We start from the raw sequence: 26,484 nt of genomic DNA, 5'->3' as shown, positions 1-26,484 counted from the left end.
TCTGAGGTTTTATTTCTTTTAAAAACTTAAACACATGTACTATTGTGTATAAAAATAAATATAACATCTGTATCAAAACAAGAGAATCTCTATATGCCTTCTATGTAATGGGGGCATAAAACAGTAACTGCATACAATCTAAATTATGAACACTAGGTTGATCACAGCTAAATGTCTTCATTCATGTACAATAGAGAATTCAACAGGGTTTAGGAAATTTACATGTAAAAAGGAAGACAAAGCCATACACATTTACTGTTATTTTGGATGCCAAAGGTTTGGGAACTGTTATTCATTCTGCACTGCACATGTAGCAGGATTGAAAATGGCTGTGGGCAGCAATGCATGGGTTTGCATGTATGTTTTGAGATCACTCGCGTATGGTCATCATCGGGTTGTGAGGGGCACGGTAGAAATCTGGATCATCCAGGATACTGGAAGCCACACTGGCTGGCCGTGACGTTTGATGGAACACATCAGGCTGGCCCAGGTACGGATCTCCTGCTGCATTGCTGCATGGGAACAAATTATTGTTTCGTTTAAACCAATTTATTTGACTTTGAATTTTATCATGTATACAGCTGTTATCTGATATAGATCACTGTTGAATCGAAACCAGTAATTTAAGTGCCCAGTGGGAGAGGGTCTAAAAGGAAACACCCAGCACCCTCATATCTACAACCTTTTGTGCGAGAGGCAGACACATATACCACTATACCAACTTTTACCCACATGTGCACATCATTCTAATCAACATCTCTAAACAGGTGTTATTACGTGTTTAAGTTTGGCAAATAATATTTTAAGGGACTTTAAAGCCAGTGACATGATGAACTCTACTCTTACACTGTTTGTTCAAGTTCTATATGGTAAACATTCACATCATGTAAAATGCCACACTCTTTGTCATAAAAATGGTGAAGGAAATAGAAAAAGTAAAGAACAATATATCCTGAATCCTATACCTATTTCTATCAGCAGTCCTCGGTGTTCCCTTGCCCCGAGCAGTGAAAGTCCCTTTATCCATCTGTGGTGTACGGAGAGGTTTGGGTCGGTACTTAATGATGACGTCTTCACACACACTGTGCACATCGCCACTCAACGTGTCCTGGAAGATCCTCAAAATACTTTTCATTTCCTCCAGCCTGAAGATCGACTGAAACCAAAAATATCAAACACTGAAATATTTACAAATAGTTCTATAAGTCTTGGTGGAATCCATATTTGAAGTTTACTATACAGCAATTTGCATTTCAAGTATGATCTAATGCTAGTAATAAAGTCAGAACTCAAAAAATTCTTTAAAATATTCTTAAAAAAAGTATTTCTCTGGGTGAGCATGTAACATGAAAAAGGTTATTTAATATGAACGATGTATCATTTGTTAACCCTGTCTTCGATGGCAAGATAGGGCTGGCCAGTCTCTGGATCAAACTCGAGGGCAGACTTGAGTTTGTTTTCAATATAGTCAGTGAGAGATCGGGCAGCCATGGTGAGACGAGACTCGCAAGCATACATCAGCTTCTGGTAGAAAGCCATCACCATCTTGGTTAGTGCTTTCTGCTCAACCGGGTTCTAAGATCAGGAATAATAAAACAAGAGTTTATTTAAGTTCAATTTGTAAAAAAACTAACTTTTCTAAAAAATAGTTACACAGTTTACAAGAAACCCTCAACAATTGTTCTGAGTTGTTCAACAGGTAGATTGACGGCATATGCTTCACATACATTAAGCATTGCATTACATGTGCTCACTGTTACCTTTAATAAAAATGGATTTCAAGTAAATGCAACATTAGTTTTTTTGCACAAAGCCACCAGCCAATCAATCAAGTCTTGAAAAAACTTTTTACTTTTTCTTTTAAAAAAAGGTGATCTCAATATACTAAACATAAGCCAAATGTGCTCCCTCAATAGAGTTATCTATTGAACATGTCCAATGTGCAAAACAAGACTCTTAATCAAGTCATTCAAAGATATAAGACACGAAAAAAAATCTAATGAAGGATTCCATGACCTTGACCTTTATTCAATTGACACAAAAATCAATAACAGTCACTATCTGACCATGATTAGTGTGCTTACCAAGTTTGAAGGCAATACAACAAGTGGTGAAATGTTATTGACAGGAAATCCATGCAGAGAAGGTCTATGCCGAACAAAGTTATCCCTATGTATCCGCCATGCTTCACAGGCAAGACTTAAAGGACACGAGATATTCAAATTATGAAAAAAGTTTTCTGGGTATCATTTAGCTGTACATAATACCTTTCTCCTCTTGTTTGAAGTGCTGCCCCTTGACCCCCCGCGACTGCTCTGTGTGTCTATGCCCAGCTGAAGACATGTAAGCACGAGATCCTGTAGCACCTCCATCATACCTGAAACATGGCAACACATAACATTTATGACCAATGCATAATGCGTACTGCAACCAGGCAACAAACACACTTTTATGCAACTATAAACAATTGCTTGTGAACTTAAATGTCTTCAGTTTTGTTTGTATCTTAATATAACTTAAACAGTAGCTAGTTATCTTTGAGAGCTCGGGGACAAATTGTTCTAACAACCTGTGCTTAATGTGTCAGAAAAACCTAAGGTTGATTGCTGTTCATGAGCTTGAAAACACAACAGAGCCTCCATTTATTACCCAAAGTTTACTAAACTTAAACAGTAGTTGATATTGACTTATTGACGGTTCCTTTCGAAAACCAGACAGATTTTCTCATGCATGGCTGGAATATGGCCCTTGAAATTGTCCAGGCAACAAACACACTTTTAAGACCAATGTAAGGTGGGTACTGCAACCAGGCAACACACTCACTTTTATGTTCAATGTATGGTGGGTACTGCAACCAGGCAATACACACACACTACTATGCCCAATGTATGGTGGCTACTGCAACAAGGCAATACACACACACTTATGCCAAATGTATGGTGGGTACTGCAACAAGGCAATAGACACACTATTATGCTCAATGTATGGTGGGTACTGCAACCAGGCAACACACACACACTACTATGCCCAATGTATGGTGGCTACTGCAACAAGGCAATACACACACACTTATGCCAAATGTATGGTGGGTACTGCAACCAGGCAACACGCACACTTTTATGCCAAATGTATGGTGGGTACTGCAACCAGGCAACACACACACACTACTATGCCCAATGTATGGTGGCTACTGCAACAAGGCAATACGCACACTTTTATGCCCAATGTATGGTGGGTACTGCAACCAGGCAACACACACACTACTATGCCCAATGTATGGTGGGTACTGCAACCAGGCAACACACACACTATTATGCCCAATGTATGGTGGCTACTGCAACAAGGCAATACACACACTATTATGCTCAATGTATGGTGGGTACTGCAACCAGGCAACACACACACTATTATGCCCAATGTATGGTGGCTACTGCAACAAGGCAATACACACACTATTATGCTCAATGTATGGTGGCTACTGCAACCAGGCAATACACACACACTTATGCCCAATGTATGGTGGCTACTGCAACAAGGCAATACACACACTATTATGCTCAATGTATGGTGGCTACTGCAACCAGGCAATACACACACACTTATGCTCAATGTATGGTGGCTACTGCAACAAGGCAATACACACACTATTATGCTCAATGTATGGTGGCTACTGCAACAAGGCAACACACACACTATTATGCTCAATGTATGGTGGCTACTGCAACAAGGCAATACACACACTATTATGCTCAATGTATGGTGGGTACTGCAACCAGGCAACACACACACTATTATGCTCAATGTATGGTGGCTACTGCAACAAGGCAATACACACACTATTATGCTCAATGTATGGTGGGTACTGCAACCAGGCAACACACACACGATTATGCCCAATGTATGGTGGCTACTGCAACAAGGCAACACACACACTATTATGCCAAATGTATGGTGGCTACTGCAACCAGGCAACACACACACTATTATGCCCAATGTATGGTGGGTACTGCAACCAGTCAACACACACACACTACTATGCCCAATGTATGGTGGCTACTGCAACAAGGCAATACACACACACTATTATGCCCAATGTATGGTGGCTACTGCAACAAGGCAATACACACACTATTATGCTCAATGTATGGTGGCTACTGCAACCAGGCAATACACACACACTTATGCCAAATGTATGGTGGGTACTGCAACCAGGCAACACACACACTACTATGCCCAATGTATGGTGGCTACTGCAACAAGGCAATACACACACACTATTATGCCCAATGTATGGTGGCTACTGCAACAAGGCAATACACACACTATTATGCTCAATGTATGGTGGGTACTGCAACCAGTCAACACACACACTATTATGCTCAATGTATGGTGGGTACTGCAACCAGGCAACACACACACTATTATGCCCAATGTATGGATGGTACTGCAACCAGGCAACACACACACTATTATGCTCAATGTATGGTGGGTACTGCAACCAGGCAACACACACACTATTATGCTCAATGTATGGTGGGTACTGCAACCAGGCAACACACACACTATTATGCCTAATGTATGGTGGGTACTGCAACCAGGCAACACACACACTTTTATGCTCAATGTATGGTGGGTACTGCAACCAGGCAACACACACACTATTATGCCAAATGTATGGTGGGTACTGCAACCAGACAACACACACACTATTATGCTCAATGTATGCTGGGTACTGCAACCAGGCAACACGCACACTTTTATGCCAAATGTATGGTGGGTACTTCAACCAGGCAACACACACACTATAATGCTAAATGTATGGTGGGTACTGCAACCAGGCAACACGCACACTATTATGCCAAACGTATGATGGGTACTGCAACCAGGCAACACACATACTATTATGCCAAATGTATGGTGGGTACTGCAACCAGGCAACACACACACTATTATGCTCAAAGTATGGTGGGTACTGCAACCAGGCAACACACACACTACTATGCCCAATTTATGGTGGGTACTGCAAATAGGCAACACACACACTATTATGCCCAATGTATGGTGGGCACTGTAACCAGGCAACACACACACTATTATGCCCAATGTATGGTGGGTACTGTAACCAGGCAACACACACACTACTATGCCCAATGTATGGTGGGTACTGTAACCAGGCAACACACACACTATTATGCCAAATGTATGGTGGGTACTGCAACCAGGCAACACACACACAATTATGCCAAATGTATGGTGGGTACTGCAACCAGGCAACACACACACTATTATGCCAAATGTATGGTGGGTACTGCAACATGGTTATAGACACATTTTATAGCCAATGTATGGTGGCAACACACATACAATTACACCTAAAGTATTGTGGATACTGAAATATGCCACAAAACATACAATTGTTTCATGGTTAATATTGCAATAAATGTATGAACTAATGAAATGAAGAACCTATAATGCATGCATTCAATTTTATCATTGGATTGTGTATGTAAGGCCACCATTAAAAGTTGACTTACTGACAACATACTCCACCTGTCCAGCCATACTGTGCAGAACACGCCAACAGTCAGCTAGGTGGGTCTGGTCCTTTAAAGCAGATGATTATAGCAATTGAAATACATTGAAAATACAGTGGAAACTCACTAAACCGGATCTCCACAAAACCGGAATCCTTGGGATACCGGACTTTTTTCAGAGTCCAAGTTTTCCCCTTCTATTTTTAATGTAAAAAAATCCCTACAAAACCGGAACCCCGGAATTCCGGATACCGGACAAAAAATCGAGAAAACTTGTTAGTTGTCAACGTAATTTTTCCTCACAAAACCGGATGTATATTTGTTCAAACATGTCAAAATGATTTTGTGTATTAGGAATTCGCGAATCGCATGTCACTTTGTTTTGACAGCTGGTGCGTCGTTAAATATTGCACCTGTGATGTTGTGTTAACTCGATAATCGATAATGATGATTGCGCTTAGGAGTGACTGCCGTGCGATAATCAAACTTGTGAAAAGAAAATTGATTGAAACATTAATTTGTTTGTTGCAGAAAATAAAGAACTAGAAACGGTTATTAAGTGATCATTTTGGAAGGTTGTTTTATCTAAAGACTTCTGTGATTGAATCAAATCAGAGCGGTGCGTTAATTAAACTATCAAACATACTTAACAAGCATTAAATTACGCGAGTTGTTTTATTTTAAGACTTGGAAAAAAAGATGATTATAAAAACGCAGAAATGTTTAATTATGTTTATCACTTTTGCATGTGCTTTAATCATGTCTCGACCTCCGTCTAAACGTCGAAGAATTGAACTGTCCCTTTTCATTTTATTCCAGTTTTCAACTTCCCTCTTAAGGTTAACTCAGTTAATATTTTTTAGTAAACTTACTCCGTACATCAAATCCTCACTAAACCGGAATCCTCACTAAACCGGAAATCTTGCCCAGTCCAGACCTTGTCCGGTTTAGTGAGTTTCCACTGTACATTATTCCCTATACCTTACATGATTTCTGAAAGATACAACTGGAGCTTTAACAGTTTAACAACAGTGCTTATCTGTTGATTTTTAGTTAACAAGATGGCATAACTTAATATTATTAAAGTCAGAGTTACTGGCCTTTATCAAGTTTTAGATAAATATATGAGATAAGTTAAGTTTTTGAAGCCTCAAACAATGACACCAAGGCTTTGACAATACTTCTACTTTTTTCTACGAACAATTGATAAGCTGGAAATGAAAAAAAAAATCAACAGCTAGTAGTACATCTAAGACTTTTTATTATGTTTTAGTAGCTTAGTTCATGTATTATTAAATAATGCTATTCTTGCTTTTCGGAATTGTTTAAATTTAAACAGTCTAAATCACCAAGACTGCTTTCAATATCAATGGAAAACTTTCATAAACAAATGTCAAATACAGGACAATATTACATGCTGCACTGTGGTGTCAAAACATTTTATTTACTGAATGATGATTCTAACAAAGTCAAAGACCAACAAAAGCCATTGCTAGGTTCTTGATACAATCTAGTACTTCACCCATCCTTGCTAAGTGTACGACATCCATGTACCTGACTGATGAGATCCCGCAGGAGGAGGTGTCGGTAAAACTGGAGCCAGTCGCCCTTCCGCTGGGTCTCAAACATGGCTTTCTCCACGTGTCCTGTCACTGCCCGCACATTCGCCAGGCTCATAGGGTCCCCTCCCTGGGGTGGCCCGCAGTTCTGGTAGTGGAACGCAGCCTACACAAATATATTAAGTAGTTTACAAAGTTAGGATGTATTCCAGTAGTGTCTCTTTCATTTGTATAAACATTAAAAAAACAATGATCTCCAAATTATGAATTAAAAAAAAGCAAGCACATTATTCCTTTACAAAACACAACAATAAACAGATTGTAATTAAAACCTCATGAAATATAAAAAAAGTGGCTACATAGTACTATTTGAGAGGTTGACCGTCCACTTAGTATTGAGTTTAATGAAGAACTTACCCTATCTTTAGAAAGGAAAATCGACTGAAAGAAAGAGGCTGGGTCATCAGGGTAAAATATTTCAGGTCTGAAATGTAAAAAAAAGTATGTTATTCTCACTTGTAAATGTTTTTGATATCAAACACATACGCCTGGAAGATGCATGATGCATCTAAAATATGCTTGTGTGGAAAGCCTTTCTGAAAATATGGTGGAAAATTCAACAACTTTTATACCATTTGGGATTGATATAAATTGCATGTTTCACAGCTGATAAGTAAATAACTGTTTTATTAAATGATGCCACATGATATATTATGACGTCATATGATAAACTATTTCACGTCTATCAAAAGACAAGTAAATTATTATTTTTTTAAGTGATTTTCAAGCATTATTATGATGTCATATAATAAACTGTTTCCTGTCTATTATCAGACAGGTCAATATGGTGTTTTAATATGTCTACGAAAATCGCTCTTTGTCAAATCTATTACCTTGCACCATTCTCTAGGAAGTGAAGTTTGAAGTACTTTTTCAAGGTAACATATCGCCAGCCATCAATAAGCACATATGCCTGCAAATATATTTACTGCTATACTATTTATGATATGACTTTGTTTCATCTGTCTGTAAAATGATTAAGAGTATAACTGTACACGTAAAGAGACCTGACTTTACTTTGTTCATTTTTTATACTGAAAACATTCAAAAAGCCCACAGTAAAGTTCAGGGTGTGTATTCACTAGTGTCTTGGGTTGGAGTTTGAAACTAAAGACTTAAAACAGAAAATCCTAATTTTATTGTACATTTTTTATATTAAAACTAAGGCTCAAGACATATGTGAAAAACGGCCTCTTGAGTATTTTACCTTAGCATAGATGGGTTGCTTTAGAGAGCATGTGTAGGCAAACTGGGTCATGAATCCCTTCTTCTTGCCAAGGATGTCATCAGCAGTCCAGTGGTCAGGGGACGGGGACCCGAAGTACACGCCCATCACCGGCAACCCTGACTTTGTGATCATGTCCACCATGTGATTGTGGACTGAAGACAAACAATGCGTTACAAATGCCATGTGCTTAATTCTAGCAGAAACTATGTTAACATCATTTGTCATTCTGCCAACAAAAATAAGCAGCATTAGCATTAATTTATACTACGAGGAGTAGATCTAAAAAACTTATCCCTACCCCCGGTAATTTAAATTTAAAAAAAATAAAACTTATCACACCGATGCTATGTGTATGTAAAGATAAAAAATGGACAAGCATCCATCACAACAAAAGTAACTTAAGAAAAAACTAGAGAAACATGTTCAAAAAATGTTTAATTTTATGTATTGTTTTATTGAATGTATGTAATGTATTTTGGGCCAGTGCCCTTTGATTATTAATTAAAAAGTTGACTTGACTTGAAGTCATATAATTCATGCAAATGAATAAACAGATTTGAGCTAATCTTTCCATAACATAAATTAGAATGACTGATGGCAACAAATTAGGATTTGATACAAAAAACTAAACAATTCAATAATCCATTCTTTTAAAAGTAGAACTGCATGGTCCTAGTGGTTTTACCCTACTTATGAAAGTTGTGTCATTATCTCTTCTTTAATGCAATATTACAACTGAGCAGACTCAACTAACCTATAACGGAGCACAGTTGAATTGCCTCTCCAGAGCATCCCGACGGCCCCTGTATGTAGTAGTGTTCATGAAACTCTATCTCAGTCAGGTAAGGTTGGACACGCCCGTAATAGACACCTGGACCACTGAGGGCAAGGCAGATACCCACACGATATGGGCCTTTCTTCTGTATGTACGATTTCTGCTGAAACTTCTGGAAGATCTGGGCTAGCGGAATGTAGATGCCTGTGTCTAGCATCATCAGGGAGGTCAGGGTGCCTAAAAGGATCATGAACAACAATTAGTATGAACCAGAAATATCTTTTATAATAATATGCAACAATACACTGGACATACATGTGTTTCAAAGCTTTCCCAGGAAACTTGCAAATAGTCATATCTCTTTGGCATGTTAAAATCTATAACCAACATGAACCAAGTCTGTCAAACTTTCTTAGAGAAAGCTTTTTCATTCCGCTGCTTTCCAACTTAAAATAAAGAAGCATAACTACCATAAGCGTCGATGCCTGGCACATTGTAGATGAAGTTTTCTGCATCAATCAGCTTCACCTCCAGATTAAACATCTTCTCTGTCACCACGGATGACTTGTCGTAGAACAGATCCATCCTGTTGAACAACGACAACAACACAAATGAAACTCTAAATGCGAGTGATCTTCAGGGGTGAATATTTTAAGACGCCACTGGCCTGATACATGGGCTTCAGCTCCAGGGAGAGTATCAGTCAGTAAGATAATAGGGCAAAATGCATGGACGGAATTTAACTTTGGTTAGAGCTACACTAGTTCTTTAGCACTGTCACACAGTACCCTGGTTTAATATCCCTTCCAGAAGATTTTACAAATATTTTTGGTGATGAAGCAGGGGTTCAAACCTGCAACCCCTGGGTTGACAGTCAAGTGTGTTACTTTGTAACCATGAATCCGCCACGGATGTTTAGGCAAAATGCTGATTGGAAATAAAGTGATTTAGAGTAGTCTAGCATTATAGGTGTCCACTTTGCACATTCTTTTCACATATCATAAAGGACACCAGTACTCCACAGACTTAAAAATGATTGATATCAGCTCACAACTGTTTCATAATCAAGCTAAAATAAAATAAGTGGAAGGTTAATTTCTTAAAACTACTGACAGTCACATTTCATTTTATTTAGACACAATAGAATTAAATTGACCCTCCGTCTAGAGAAAGAACTGATTAATGAATAGTTTCTGACATAGCTCACACATCACTTACTTCATAGCGGACTGTCTAAGTATCGATATGAGCCTGGGGAAGGGGTTGGGAGGAAATACGTCTCCTCCGGCTAGCTCTATCAGATAACTGTTCCATACATCATCTATGTGGCAATCCAACATGTACTGAAACAATAGGAAAACAAATTCATTTTAAGTCAAAGGATCTTCAAACTGCATATGTGTGTTTTTCAGTCGATAAAGGGAGTTACTAAATTATTATTTACGCCTACAGTTCTGGGCCTTTCTACAGGTGTGAGTATAAGTTTGTGCAAAATGAAGAAGCTGCAAATGACAAAGACCCCAAGGCTATCACAATACTTCCAAATGGTTTTCTTCAAAACTTGTTCTATAAAAACTGACAAGTTAAAATAGTATGCAATCATCGATTTCTGTTGATTTCAATATGTAGTTTGCCACCTGTCAAAAGATACTGACCAAGGATGCATGTAGTCCATATCATTTAATAGGTCAGCAAATTATGTTATCATGATATTGACCAAAACAGTGGTCTCTTATTGTTATATCACAACCAAATTACCGGTAATTTGCAAAAGAGATAACAAAGCAGTAAATTACATTAAAATCTTGACACCCAACATATTTAGCAGTCAATGTGCCTTAAGTGTATACAATTTGTTTACAGTGGAAATAACATAAAAGCAAGTTAAGGCTATGCATCTCTCCTCTTTTTGTTTAGTTGTCATTGCTTGCTTGATTTTTTTATTTAAAAAAAGCAAAATATTATTGAGCTGTCATTATCAACTTCTCATGTGACACCTCTGGACCAATCAAAATTTGACGTATGTAATATATTATAGATATATAACAATTCAAGCATGGGAGAGTTCTCTGCCAAGAGTACCACTGCAAAGTACAAACCTTCATGAGGACATTTTCCTTCACCATTGCCTGTGGTGACATGTCCCTGGCAATACATGCCTTCATGTTAATCACTGAAAACAAAACAGCCATGTAAAAAGTAAATCTGTCTTTGAAGTGTATACAGTATTAAGTTAGCTGTGTATAAAGGGAAAGGCTGCAATGTAACTAACATACCTACTCAAAGTGAAAAATGTTAACAAATATAGAATAAAGAAACATGTTATACTGAATTTTAATGAGGACAGAATCATTGACTATCCATCAACTTAAAACATCAATTTTAACATCTTTGGGATAATAACAATAAAATGTTTGCCCCAAAACTGAATTTCAAGTATGACTTGTTCTCACCAGATGTTTCATGTCGTTTGATATGTTCGTCCTCCACGCCGTGTCTGATCACCTCATCTTCCACCTCCTCCTGCTGTCCAGCCTGTATTTAACATGGTACATGGGTTAAATACATGATAATAATAATCGCCAATAGCTTAATAGAGGGTCTGTTTTCATGTATTATAATGAGTGATCCTGAGTCCAAAATACAATTTGCTTGTGGCCCTGCCTGCGAGTCACATGTTACATGGTATAATTAGATAAATTTCCCATATAAATTCCGCCCCCTTTCCCTAGCTTCCCCTCAGGGTAAATGCAAAAGGTGTTGAGTCATGTATTCAGAATACATCAAGCTTTACATCCCTACTTTCAACAAGGTTCAGTGCGTCACTCAGTAACCAAATGTAGACAAGGGAATAGCACACTTCAGAATATTTTACATTAAACACATTAACGATACAATAATGTAAAGAGCTAACCTACACATCACCACTTTCAAACCAAGACACATGGGGTACGATACCTGTAATGACTAAGGAATCACATTGTGACATACACTGTAATTCTCACCCAGGGACCTTGTTCCAACATTATTTTGGAAAAAAAAACCAAGAATACTCTGCTTGAGTGATGAGAATTCTGAAGATGATGATGATGATGAAGAAGCCTCTACAGAACTTACCCAATCCATTTAAAAGTCAAGTGACACTATAGAGACACTGATAAAGTCAGTAATCTTAAAAACATGTCTTTCCTTACATCATCTTACTGAATTAAATGTTCCTCTTATATGAAAACTGTATTACTTATCAAAATATAAATTAGACATTAATAAAATGTTATTGTCAATCTATATAAGGAAAAAGTACAATGTTAGTGCAAGTTCCTAAACCAACAAAAAGCCATATACATTTCAAATGCCTTGTTGCCAACAAATATTAGTAGTTAAAAATGAAACCCATAAAGAAAAGTTCATACAAGGAAAATAGTAAATGTTTCAAATGCTATCGTATATAATGTTGGCTTGCTGCATGCAAGTAATACCAGCCAATACTAGTTGGTTATAACTATGGAGGCTCTTTATTTCTGTACAAAGCAACAATAACACAAACAAAAAGTAATTGAGTTAAAGTCAGTACATAAGCACATAATACATTATAACATATGTATACATGGACATGCATTAAATAAAGAAAGTCATACGACCATGCAACTTGCATTTTCATGCAACACTTATATTATGACAAAAAAGTTCCGTAACCATGTTTTAATAAAAGCCATACATTATTCATTATTTAAACACAATCACAATATTTTCTAACCTGTTTTCACATTGAGACTGAAATGAAGTATTACAAAAGTAGCTTATTTTGTAACATCAATTGTCATTATAATTAACCACAAAATCGAAAAAAATTGAGAAAAATAGTTAGAAGACTTCTATTCTAAAAGCTGAAAGATAGATCATTCAGAAAAATCCTTCATTCTTTTAAGAGAGCTTTTGCACTAATGCTCACACAGTGCAAGAACTTACTGTTTTATTTGCTGTCTTTTTCTGTAAAAATCATTTTAAAGTTATATTTACTTACAAAATAATCAATATACTTAGTGTACATCAATTGTAAGGTTCACTATTTAGACAAGCCATAGCTGTCACAGGAACATGACAAATGTGCCAGCTTTTGCCTTGTCAAAAAAAAGTGATAACTAAATTGTGGTTACCGGTAGTTTTAGGTGAGAGCATGAATGTTCAACACAACTACCAAAGCTGCTTTATATTCCAGTTACAGGTGTGACAGGATAGTGACAGACAGACAAAGTCACAAACCAACGGACGGATAGTGCTACTACTGTATGCCTCCCTTTGGGTTACAGCAGAGTTGAATTCAACACAATTTTGAAATCCAATTCACATTCATTAGATAATAACTTTATGCTGTAAATACTATAAGAGTTGAGATATTGATGTATACCTGGAAAGATGTTGCCTGGGCGCGTTTCTTGTAGCGGGTGGGAGGACGCGGATCCTCCTCGGGAAAGGCATCCTCAAATGTTGTCACCAATTTCTGCAAACATAGATTTTATCATATTTGTCCATTCTTTTTAACATAAAACACTTTTGTTTTTTCCATTGTTTTTCACATCAAATTAATACACTTTAACTGTAAAAATATATAAAAAATTCAAGTTCATTGAAATTAGACAATACTAACTGGCAATAGTTGCAATAGTGGCCAACCAAGATAGATGATCAAAGCAATGCTTAAGTGAGTCACATAATGGGAAAGGCATACAGTGATTTCTGGGCAGGTGGGCAGGCTGTCCTCTGCCAGTTCCATCAGCAGGGGTATCAGGTACAGGTTGATGTTCTTCAGTCCTCGTAGTGTCTGCACAATATACATGCAATACTCAATATGCGACTAAAGATTCTACTCAGTGCACAGTTACAGTGGTACAAAGTTTTCAATCACAAATAGAAGGGCTTTAAAATTACCAATAAGAATGGAAATGATTATGGATAAATTTAATGTAAGTCAGAAATATAATTCAAATTTAAAATGGAACCATTTTCACTTGGTATATAGCTTTAAAATGCTGATTAAAAGGAGACTATATAACATAGCTACAGCATAAGCCACATACAAACTGGAGATGCGATGCAGAGGCAAACTCCATGTCAGGGGCGAAGATCATGTCCTCCACCTTGGCAGCGATGGATCGTCCCACTGTTATTTGGTCCTGACTTCGCTCCAACCTGATATACAAGGGAGAGATTGTACAGGATACACTGAGGCATATTATGAGGAATTAGGGATTTATCTTAAGTGTTATGGCAGGGTACTGCACTCTGTTCTTTATGATACCTCTCTACAAGCATGTGCACCCTTTTGCCTTCATAGAACAAAGTGCCTTATATAATCAAATGTTTCTTTTGTTTTGATTAAAACTTCATAACATCAAAAAAACATCATATAATTATAATAATTATTCATAATGTTCATGTTCTTCACAGCGCGATACAATGTGCCCTTTTCACCTTTCACACCCTGTCCCTCTTCTGCAGCACCATGAACTGGCTTAAACCCTAAAGGAATTGCGTGGGCATGCAGTGGTACCCTTTATGGCAAGTGAGCAAATCATTACAGTTTTTGGCTCTTGTTCATGTACTTAGACATTTATTTTTCACATTTTCACTTAAACATTTTCCTTAATTTATGATTTAAAATCAATTTATAATGTAATTGAAAATAAATGTACGCAACTATATGTACTCACAGAGGATTTAGGAACAGTTTTTCCACTGACTCTTGGTACTGCTTCAGTAATGGACGAATCATTGGGTAATCTGATGTCTGCAAATTGAAACATCAAATGATATTTTCTAAAATGTAATATAAAACCTACATAAAAATACCATTTATTATTACATAATTCACATGGTTACAACTGACACATGAAAGTTTAAACATTTCATTTCCCTTAATGCAATCTATTTCAAATATTTACCTCTTTTCAAAGCAATCAATAAATAGGTTAGTAAACATATAATGACAAGATTCAGTGGAAAATGAAGCCCTCTTACATTAGCGACAGCCTGTATGATGGCCCTAAGCCCCTTATTGTACTCCATGAGCAGGTGCAGCCCACCACTTGTGCCATGCAGGAGACGCCAAACCTCCACCAGTATGTCATCACCAAAGGCTTCCCTGGGATGGGGATAACAAGTTTACATCTGTTCAAATTTATACTTGTGGGTGGGTAAAAATGGTAGCAGATATATATGCAAACATGAATTTCATCACCTCCGCTTCCCTGGGATGGGGAAGTAAACAAGATTACACCAGTTCAAATTTATATCACAAGCATGTACTTACCGGGGTACGATGGGTGAAAATTGTAGTAGATATATATGCAAACATGTCTTCTTTTTTTACACAACCCTTGTGTCCTTTTGACAACTAGTTTCTTACTAAGCAGTATGTGTTAGAATTAATTAATAATAGAATTCCAGGAATCGCCTTGCCCGTATCTTTCAGAAATGTACATGGTGACCCTTGATCTATTGACCCCCAAATCAATAGAGGTCATTAACTGACCATGACCAATGTGTAAACCAAGTTTGAAGACTCTACATCAAATAATTTAAATTTATTGACCAGAAACAAGTGTGACACATGACAAAGCAATTCTGATATGTCAGCCATGCCTCACAGGCAACACAAAAAGAAGTAACTAGGCTTAATTACAAATGTTTAAGATCACATACAAAAACACATCAAAGAAACAGAAATGGAATATTAAGGGCTCCAATCAAACTGCAGCTTTTTTTAAACTTGTACATGCAGTAAGTAGAACAAATTGAGTGCCACAGACCTGTCCATTAGTACGAGCATGATGACGCTGTATGCAATCTCAAACAGCTCTACCTCGCGCCAGTAGCCTGAGATCTTCCTCTGGTAGTTTGACCTGGTGCACAGTGGAATGATACAGTGCAGTGAGCAAATCATTTAGAAATACATTAAAAATAGACTCAGTAAAAGTGCATTTATGTTTATTTGGCTTGAATTTTCAAACATTCTTATATTTGTTACAGGAAGATGATACACGAAAGGATTGTGATTTATGGGGGTATCATCTACATCTTCCAGTAGAAAAGTGTTCAATAATGATTTTGACTCAATTGTATTAGAAAAAGTATAGTCCTTTGGATGCACAATAAGAGTGAAGATTATGAGTTAAAATTGTTTAAAAACATACACTAAAATGAAATTAACAAATTCAACAGGGGAATAAGGAACACAATCAAGTTTTACTGAAAACAAAAACAACAGAAGCAAAAAAAACATAAGAAATAAATATACCCACATCATATCTTTACAAATTCTGAACAATGTAAATATGCAAATTATAAAAGTTATATATATATCAGTAATATGTATACTAAAGGCAATCATTTATTTCTTAAATTAACAGCACTTCAATTAATTTAGTCTTTAAAACAAACATTAAAAATACAAGTACATTATTTCACATGTTGGTTTTAAAAAATGACATCCCTACTTTATGGGTGTGGTGATCTGCCAGCTAAACGGCCCTGATGACTTCTCATCCCCGAACCTGAAGCCGTCAATCTTCACTCGGCGAGGATTCATGTGGTCAAGCCGATTGTGCACGTGTTGCTGGACGTTGTTCACGTCCTGCTGCTGGGTGCTAGAGAAGGGATGGTTCATGGAGCGAGCGGTCGCAGCACGAGACAGGTGGTCATTCCCTGCCATTGTACCCTCACCCAGAGACACAATCCCAGGGCTCTTGGGTGGGGCTCCTGAATTTATTAATTTGAAAGATTTGCTAATATTTGGTGAAGTTATGACTTTCATTACTCTTCAAATTGTGATATAGATAAGATATTTTTCCCTTTATAAACAGATAACTTCTCTTTATTACATACCATTTCACATGGGAAGTAATATTCTTAATGCTACCAACAATGTTTGCAACACCTGTCTTTTTTGTACAAACGTTAAGCCATTAACAATGCACTGTTGTCATTACATAAAATTAATCTGAATATAATTTCCTGACACTGAATCATACCTTCCCCTGCCTCATAGGGTTCTGCAGTTTCAAAATCATCGAACTGTGGGTGGAAAATGGAAATGTATGCCTCTGCATGGGCACGATCGAAGAATACACCCTCGTGTAGGCTCGACATAGGATACTCGCAGAAACTCGACAACCTAGAGTCAAATATATCATTAACATTCCAGCTGTACAGATTTATGTGAGGAGTAGACCTGGATGATGTACACACATCATGCTTCTTAATAATGTAACATTTGTAAGTAATTTAAGTCAATATACATGGAGGAACTTAAAAATACACAAATGGGCAGAATTAACAGATTCAGGAGAAATCAAGTTATAAATGTTGCTTTTTCACATTATTTTAAGGTTATTTATCTGCATACATTCATATAGCTGTGCAAAACACTCAATAACACATTGTGTTCACACAATTATCTACAGTGAAAAATAAGCATTGTGTTACTATAACTACATAAAGCATGTCTTTTGACGAACTCGGTCACTCTAAACAAACACAGCAATGTTCAACATCTCTACAAATACATGTACTTAAGGCCTGGCCCAAATATCACGAAAATACTCAAGGTATTTCTCCACATTACAGCATGACATCATTCAAATTATTAATATTTTACTCTTTTTAAAGCACATTCTCTTATGCATTATGTTGATAAACATCATTTCTAGAGTACAAAATGTTCTTGAGTAATAACTCAAGAATAATAAATTGGACTCAAGAACAAGTATTTTTGTGATATCAGGGCCTAAAATAATTCCAATTTGAACTTCAACAATAAGGTTGTATCATTTTTCTTTTGTGCAATGCATAAAGAGATGAAAATGAAAGACTATTCCATTGTACTATTGAGGAATTCTTACTTTCATCCCACTGTTGCACAAGTAAACAAAACACCAATGGGCAATGACTGTACTCTAAAAGATAGAATTGTGCGGTAAAATATTCTGAAAATTCTTAACCCACAATTGAGGAGCCCAGTGCACAGAACTTACTTTTTTTTAAGTCTTCTTTTAAATACTAGCCTTCTCCTTTAAAACACATTTCAACCATACTCAATATTCAGCACTATATCACATTTGTTAATAGTTTTAATAGTATTTTTTATAACTATTCTGAGCAACTAAAATAAAGCTTAAGTATGCGTTTGCCAACACTTCTTGTTTATAATATACAAACTATTTATACCAAAAATCGTCCCTGTAAAATGCAAAATTCCTAGATTCAGAGCATCATAAAAATTACAACAATATTCTAATCCTTAATGATCCAGTTTCATTACCAAACTCTTACTAAGTGTTATTGTTTATAAACCAGTATAAAATGAAAATCTGAGTGTATAATAAAACAAGAGCTGTCGTTAGACAGCGCGCTCGACTACGCCGCTTTGACTTAGAAGTGAATACAATAACGATGTAATATGTGCCTGTCAAAAACAATAAAACAATCAAATTAAAAAGTGAACAAGAATCGTGATGTGAAAAAACCAGGTTTTTAATGATTGGCAGAAGAGATTCAGTATTAACTGCTTTCTTCTATTTTTTGTAACAGTGACCTTGATCCTAAGGGCCCCAAACACAATCCCATGAAAATTTGTCCATAAACACTTCCTACATATCAAGTTTGGTCATAGTATGTCAACCATAACTGAAACAGTAATCTATTTTTAGTAACAGTGACCTTGACCCTAGGGGGCCAAAAGGCAATCCATGAAAGCTCTGCATAAACTTGTCCTATATACCAAGTTTGGTCACACTATGTCAACCCTTACTTGAGTTATACAGTAATAACCATATTTCCTTTTTTAGCAACAGTGACCTTGACCTAGACCATAGCTCTCGGGCCCAAAACACAATCTCAGGAAAGGTCTCTATAAACTCTTCCTATATACCAAGTTTGGTCACAATATGTAGACCTTATTTAAGTTATTCAATACCAACCCTTTTTCTATTAATAGTAACCTTGACCTTGATTGTAGGGGCTTCAAACGCATTTCCATAAAAGGTCTCCATAAACTCTTCATATATACCAAGTTTGGTCTCTTTATGTCAAACCTAGCCAAAATTATTCAATACATAAGGTGACTTTGATGCTGCCCTCCCACCAGCCCGCCCGAACAATGACGCTAGTCATTATAATAAATTGTTTTTCCTTTATGAAAACCTGGTTAAGAATATAAAAATGTACCTTTCAAAAGAAATTAAAATAAAATAAAAAAAAAATAAAAAATATTCAAAGGCCATAATTTGTATTTAGGGTTAAAATGGAGTTATGTTTCTTGTTGTTAGATGGTCGTCAATAATTTTGCATTTAATTAAGTGCATTGAATGAAAGGTATAGAAGTTTTTTTATTAAAATCCCAACTTGCCCTTAACTTTTACTTGCCCTAAAACTTTAACCTAAGTCAATCAGGGGCCATAACTTGTATTAAGGATAATATGGAGTTATGTTAACTCATTGGGTGATGGTCCTGAACAACTGTGTGAAGTATTAGGTCAATTGAACGAATGGTGTAGAAGTAATTAATAAATATCCCTACCTGCCCTAAAACTTTAACCTAAGTTCCATAGTCAATCAGGGGCCATAATTTGTATTAAGGATAATATGGAGTTATCTGACCTCAACATTTGATGGCCCTGAACAACTGTGTGAAATATTAAGTCAATTGAATGAAGGGTATTGGACTTATAAGTGAAAATCCCAACTTGCCCTAAAACTTTAACCAGACATCGATGCTGGGGCGAGTAGTATAGCCCTCCTTATTCTTCGAATAGTCAAGCTAAAAATCAAATCATTCATTTTTGTTTGAGTCATTAATAGTTCTGGAGTTTGGCACATACTCTAACCCATATTGTACACTCAATTAGTACAACTATATCATTCGTAAGGTATATTCAGTCCTAGATTTGATAAAATGATGATTTGTTAAAATAAGTTTTGTGAAATGCACATCAAGGGAAACAACTCACCCTTCCTCCTTCATCTCATCAATAACCTCAATGAAATTGAAGCCATACTGCTTCTCTCCCCTGACATATGACATGTATGATGGGTCCTGCAGGAATATGCACTGAAACATATCATAGTAAGCAAACATAATCAGTCCGGAAACTGAACTGTATAGGAAACTGATCATTACATGTTTAAATCTATAGGTTTTATATTGATACTACATATAAGAAATGTGAAAGGTAAGTTTATACCTCCACAGACACATATCTGTTGCCAATCACTGCGTCACTGAGTCTCTGCAGAAATGTCTCCTGAAATGTAGTGATAAATAGACAGATGTAACTTGTAAAAAGAGTAGCATAAAGATTAATGATTTGCATTGGAACATTAGAAGATAAATGGATTGCATAAAGTACATTACAAGTTTCCTAAAATTGTTATTTTAATATCAATTTCAGTATACAAGAATAAAATTAATATACATATACATTAAATAACCATGAATGTTATATTCTATTTACATCATAAATACTAATTCCATGACATACATGCCATATTTTCTGGAGACCATTCAGGGGGATTTGTTCAAAAGGCTGAAAATTCAGGGGGATTTTGGTTGTATTCAGGGGGATTTTTTTAGCAGGTCTAAGTTGGCGAAATTTTTAAGTATTTTTAGACGCAAGTACGAAAAAATGTATTCACATATAGTTTGCTTTGAAAACCTCTTAACTTTTTCATTATACAGAATTATTTTATGTCATGATTTATCACATTCTTATGATACACTGTCATGTCATACTGTAATGCACTTGCAGAACGAAATATGTCATTGGAAAAATATGTTTTCGAGACAATTAAATTAAATTTACCTTCCTCCAAAGTCTTTTAAAAAAATGTGCTTAATTCTATCAGCTTGATGACTTTCAGACAATAAGAGAATAGAATAAATAATTAATTTCTTTCTTCCAAAATAGTAATATTTCTTTGCCTTTGATAATTACTACAAATTAATTGATCACTTGTTGTAAGTTTCCTTTTGGCATTTCACCCTCGTGGAGTTGTTTCTTTGCATTCAGTTTCACTCACATACTGTGGTTTCACTTACTTTGTCATTATTGCCTGATGTAAAATTTCTAAAAAAAAAAAAAAAAAAAAAAAATTCTTATAAATTCCGGGGGATGGATCGAAATTCCGGGGGATTTTTTCCCCCGCCGAGGGATATGGCATGTTTGCCATGATTTACAGTGCTAAACATATACTACATCACTTTTTAGTGTGCACATTTCCAATGCTTATCATTTATGACGTCCCATCAAAAGCTATTTGGCTAGTTCTATGTCAAAAATATATAAAGGCATTGTTTCATAATGGTGACGTCATTTATGATATAAATTTTGATATTTTGTTTTGATCTCTGCTAGCCAACCACACAGTTATTTTCCAGCATCTCTATGATGCTGACATACAGTGAGTTGGATCTACAGGTTACCTTTTCTGTCTGTATTTTTTCTGGTTCCCAGTAATGTTTGACCCACACCTCAGGGTTGAGGGGGCTGAGAGCTGGGACGCTGACCCCCAACAGGAAATGATGCTCACTGCTGAACATGAGGTCTATCTCCTTCATCAGGCTGTTAACAAAGATTGAGATTCCCTGAAAGTGACAAAGGGTTCACATATAATGTAAAACAACGATTATGAATTTGGTATATCAATACTTTTTTATACTCATTTTAAAGCTGATGAAATCTACAAATAATTCACAAAGGTTGAAAGAAATTGCTACACATGTGTTTTATTTAAGCCCTATTTATAAGACATCTTTAAGCGATAGGAATCACTCTCAAGTCAGTTTCCTGGCAAGAAACAAGTACTGGTGTGTATTTTGCTGATAAACATTCAAGCAAAAATTATAATATGGACAGTAGCTCAACTGAAATACCCCTGGTTTCCAAACAATTGTGGGATAAGGAAATTTGTTATCTATGTCAATTAGTGCTAATGGATTGGTGCACTTATTTAGTTCCCACAAAGATGAAAGGTTAAGACAATAAGCCTACCTGGGTGACATCAAAGCCAGTGACGAGGAATTCAAGGCGTACTTGTATGGAGTGTACCGAGGAGTAGAAGGAGCCGTCAAACACTGCAGGCCCCACCAAAGCAACCATCACTTGATTCTGAAACCAGATTCTTCATCACAGACATTGATTTGATAAATTAAGGAAAAATATGAGAGGTTTAACCAAATGAAGAATTCATATGATTTAAATATTGATACAGTTGATATTAAATGTTTCAAGTTTCAGTTAGATCAGATGCAACCATATTCTATCAAAAAGCAGACATTTCTTTTCACTTAGATCTGATGTGAACATATGAATTATAAAGTGGACATCTTCCTGTGAAACATATTCTATGGATGGACCAACTGAAACAAGTGTTTAATAAAAAAGTGCACAATATAATCATACTGAATATCCCTCCATGGCTGGTAGTTGATCTAACTGCGGTGTAAGGTCATCAATGAGCCACCGGTATTTCTCGAGGGCATCTGGGTTGACTACTTTCAGTATGCTGATTGCCCCCCACACATTCCGGTAATGCTTTATCGTGTACAGATTTTGAATATAGCTACTTTCCAGATCATTATCTGCAGAGAAAAGATTGTAACTATTGACTGAGAAAACTTGAATATTTGAGCAAACCAACAATTCCACCTACTTTTGCAAGATCTATTTAGGCTAATCTGTTTGAAATTTTATCTACATGTATAAAACATAATAATTGTCATTGTGTTTGTGATATAAATCTGGAGCCTTCACATAAGTGATAAGGGTCCTGAATGATAGCATATTTAAAAGGGAGTGCAAATTGACTATTTCTATAATTAAAGGGTGATAACTCTCAATTGAGTGGAATGATATGGCTAGTTATCAAATTTTCCTAAGGTATTATGCCAATACACATTCTGACCAAATAAGGTACAGACAATTTTTTGCGGGTCCCTTATTATGTTACCAATTTAATGAATTAGTCTTGTACTGCATTTCAAGCACTGCAGAGTATAAAGACTTACTTAAACACCGCAGAATGTGTTCTTTGGAGTCCCTTTGCAAATGAAATCTGAAAGTATATCATTTTTTTTTTTTACAAAGTAAATAATGTTAATATAAAATCTATGCAACTCTGATAAGCATGGAACCAGAGAACATGCAACAGTTTTAAAATTCAACATAATTCAAAGTTGCTTTTTCTGGAGAGCTGTGGTTTATTATCACCGTATGCCCTGGTAAACTATTATGCTCTGCTCCATTGAGAACTAATGTAGATTAAAGAGCTATCACATAACTGATAAATTCCCTCAAATACTGCCCGGACACACGAATGAATAAAAATTATAACTTGGAATTAACCACATGAGCATGCGCATTATCATACTTATCATTCTGCCATAGTTGTGTCAGCCTAAAAATTTTGCAGACCATTTTTTACAAGTGATGGCCATCACTTTTGTAAGAACAAGTGAAATGTCACACAAATTGCATGTGCATAATTTCCAATGCTGACCAACAACCCTATGAAGTTAAATGAGTGTAGATGCAATATTTGCTACATACACCACAACATTTTTAGACCATATTTTATCAAAGCGACAGTCTTATTCAAAATCAATATTTACACATGTATAACAAACATAAATTTTGACTGATAAACCTTAAACTACTTACTAAATAATTCATTTATTAAAAATATTAATTACTGATAACAAGATTGTAACCGTGTATTTAATAGCAGAAAGCGCAAAAATATTAAATGATTGGTGAATGCTAAAAGATTTACTGTGGTCTACTATAGTTTTATAAGGTAGAGATATCATGTTTTATGCTTATTTCTTTCAAATTCAACTTGGTATCCTTCATGAGAACCATTGTTTTCGACATGTATTCATCCTATTTGGAATATTAAAACAATAGTATTAATTGTGGTAAATCTTATTTGGGGGTAAGAGTGCATCTTTAAGTAAAGTGCCATAACTCTTGTAAGACAAAGTGCAATGTCACCAAAATTGCAGGTGCACAATTCCCCATACTTATATGAAGTTCTAAGTGTCTGCAATGTCTTTGCAGCTACATGCATCCCAAGATTTTGCAATATGATTGAACTGAACATGGCATGATTGAACTGGATGTGATATGCACAACTCCTATCAAGACCCTAGGCAAAGATATATCTATGCAGAGTTCCTTTATTCTGCTTGCATATATATCTCATACCTTTCCTGGTACATCCTAATGCGTCCACTGAACCCTGGGAAGGGATTGTACGGCAGCTCCGGTCGACTGATGAGCATGTGCAAAAGCTTCCTGAAGATATTTTGAACCTCTGTCTTCTCCAAGTAGGCTTCAAACCTGGCCATAGAGGGGCTGTGGTAGTTTGCTGGTGGTTTGTAGGTTGCTCGAGGCACCATTGCTGACAACTATTAAACACATGTGGTGTACAACATAATGACATAAACACAGGAACATGTTTTAAATGATCATGCAGGGAGCATTTTTTTGCCAAAAAAGGATTTTATCGTTTGATTGAATACAACAGGATAATACCGCATAGATAATTCAGTTTGTAATTTCGTAAAATAAACATTTTAATGGTCTTACTTCAGTTCCCAGTGTTTCCCCATCATCATCATCATCATCTTCTGTGATAGCAGTCATCCCTGAACGTATTGAACCTGCTCTACTTGGCACTGGCTTAGATCCAGAAGTCTTAAAACAAAATAGGTAGCCGAATATTATAAACATGCAAAGTCACCACATTTATTACCTTCATTGTATTTTACATTCAAGTAAAGCACCCTTAAACAAAACCATAAGTTGATACATGTACTGTATTTTCACAATTGGCAAACGTTTTGTTGACAAGATTCTAGACTTTATAATGCACCAGTCAATTTAAACCATGCCCCCCCCCCCCCCACCCAGGTCCAGGGAATAGCGAGGACTTTTTCTTTCGGTCCAGCCAAGCCCGGGTAAAATCTTTGCCCGGTGGGGACAAAATGCTCGTAAAACCACACCCCAGGGACACTACATAAGGCCTATTCCCCGCTATTTGTCCCGGCACTACGGGGCCACCTGAAAGGAAAAATATGGCTCATTTCCCCAGACCTGGAGGGCCGTGGTTACAATTGACTGGTGCATAATATACAGGTATAAGGGAATCAAATCCATTTGATTATGATATTACCTTTGATGTGCCGCTCCGACTATTTGGTTTAGCCATTTTTTTCTGATTTATTGCAGTATTTTACTTTGTCAATTTAACCACGGACTTATAAACTAGTTTATATGTCTTTGCTTTAGCACTTTAAATCGCTTACTGAATATCCGAAATACCGCTCATCTTAGCTCCTTTAAGACTAACGCAGTATCAAGTTTATTCTTTATCGGAAAACAGTTTTAAAATAGTTTATCAGTTTTCTATTTTGGAAGAATTGGCAAATTATTTCCTTTATGTGTTAAGCTTGCATTGAAAGATGTGAATTCTTGCAAAAAAATAAGTTGTTTACATTGACTACACGTATATATGGACTTCAGGGGCTACATACTACTATGATGTTTTACGCATTGTGTACACACCGGTCTCAAAAATAGACAGTCAGTAAGACCGGTGTAAGACCGGTGTGTACACAATGGTGTTTTACGCATTTACACCTTTCATGGTATGACATTATTGTGTATTGTCATAAACCTGTTATGAAGAGTTCCTTGACAAAATAAAATAATAATAAACACACAACAATACAAAACAATATACGATATAGAACCATACCTAACACACAAATTGATAAAATACTGAAATATGCACCTTGCTACATAAACTTCTTAAATATTCGGAAGGCTATTTTACAAATGAAATGTAACTAACAAGATACAAGAATATTTTTTTTTAAAGTCGTCATGATCGGTGGAACTACGATGCTACTAATTTATAAAAAGTAAGAAATATCAGCTTATGATTTAAGTTCCATGAGTTCTACAACAACCAAATGTACATGCCTGTGGTGTCTTAGCAATTGCTAATGCTGTGGAATTTTGTTGTAAGTGTAATGAGGGAACACTAATCAGCTGTCTAGAAAATTAAAAAAATCCGTTTCATAAAGAAAATGAAAAGTCGCGATCCCTAAAACTAAATAAAAACATTCTATTCATGTGAAATGCCAGAATTCGTCGATAGTTAAGACAACTGGTCGTGGCCGTGCATCTGCTGCAACAAAATCAATAGTTAAACAAAACAAAAATAATAGAAATCCTTAAGTACTGAGTTAAATTACAAATTTGATTT

The 26,484-nt window shown here is 36.1% G+C and overlaps 1 protein-coding gene across 5 annotated transcripts; it reads right to left on the bottom strand.

Moving 5' to 3' along the window:
- Position 1: 1 nt before the first annotated feature.
- Positions 2-25,708, bottom strand: LOC128231721 (uncharacterized). Of its 5 annotated transcripts, none has more exons than XM_052944842.1 (33): positions 25,387-25,708; positions 24,801-24,908; positions 24,417-24,619; positions 23,219-23,265; positions 22,614-22,792; positions 22,203-22,319; positions 21,635-21,796; positions 20,397-20,456; positions 20,163-20,263; positions 18,382-18,393; positions 17,187-17,329; positions 16,653-16,914; positions 15,966-16,058; positions 15,175-15,298; positions 14,868-14,944; positions 14,235-14,346; positions 13,886-13,978; positions 13,565-13,657; positions 13,126-13,146; positions 11,610-11,691; positions 11,256-11,329; positions 10,375-10,499; positions 9,627-9,742; positions 9,136-9,393; positions 8,361-8,533; positions 7,987-8,066; positions 7,511-7,577; positions 7,089-7,259; positions 5,535-5,604; positions 2,268-2,377; positions 1,390-1,575; positions 966-1,156; positions 2-512 (listed from the first exon to the last, which is right to left on the bottom strand). In XM_052944842.1, exons 1-33 carry the CDS (start codon positions 25,420-25,422, stop codon positions 371-373), a joined length of 3,888 nt encoding a protein of 1,295 aa, XP_052800802.1. In that variant the 5' UTR covers positions 25,423-25,708; the 3' UTR covers positions 2-370. The 5 variants fall into 5 exon arrangements, with proteins under 5 accessions (XP_052800802.1, XP_052800799.1, XP_052800800.1 ...); XM_052944839.1 differs by lacking the exon at positions 18,382-18,393 and adding an exon at positions 18,189-18,224; XM_052944840.1 differs by lacking the exons at positions 13,126-13,146; positions 18,382-18,393 and adding an exon at positions 18,189-18,224.
- Positions 25,709-26,484: the final 776 nt, after the last annotated feature.

This window comes from Mya arenaria, chromosome 4, assembly GCF_026914265.1.
Source record: "Mya arenaria isolate MELC-2E11 chromosome 4, ASM2691426v1".
Lineage (NCBI taxonomy): Eukaryota > Metazoa > Mollusca > Bivalvia > Myida > Myidae > Mya > Mya arenaria.
This window is presented reverse-complemented; position numbering and strand designations above follow the sequence as displayed.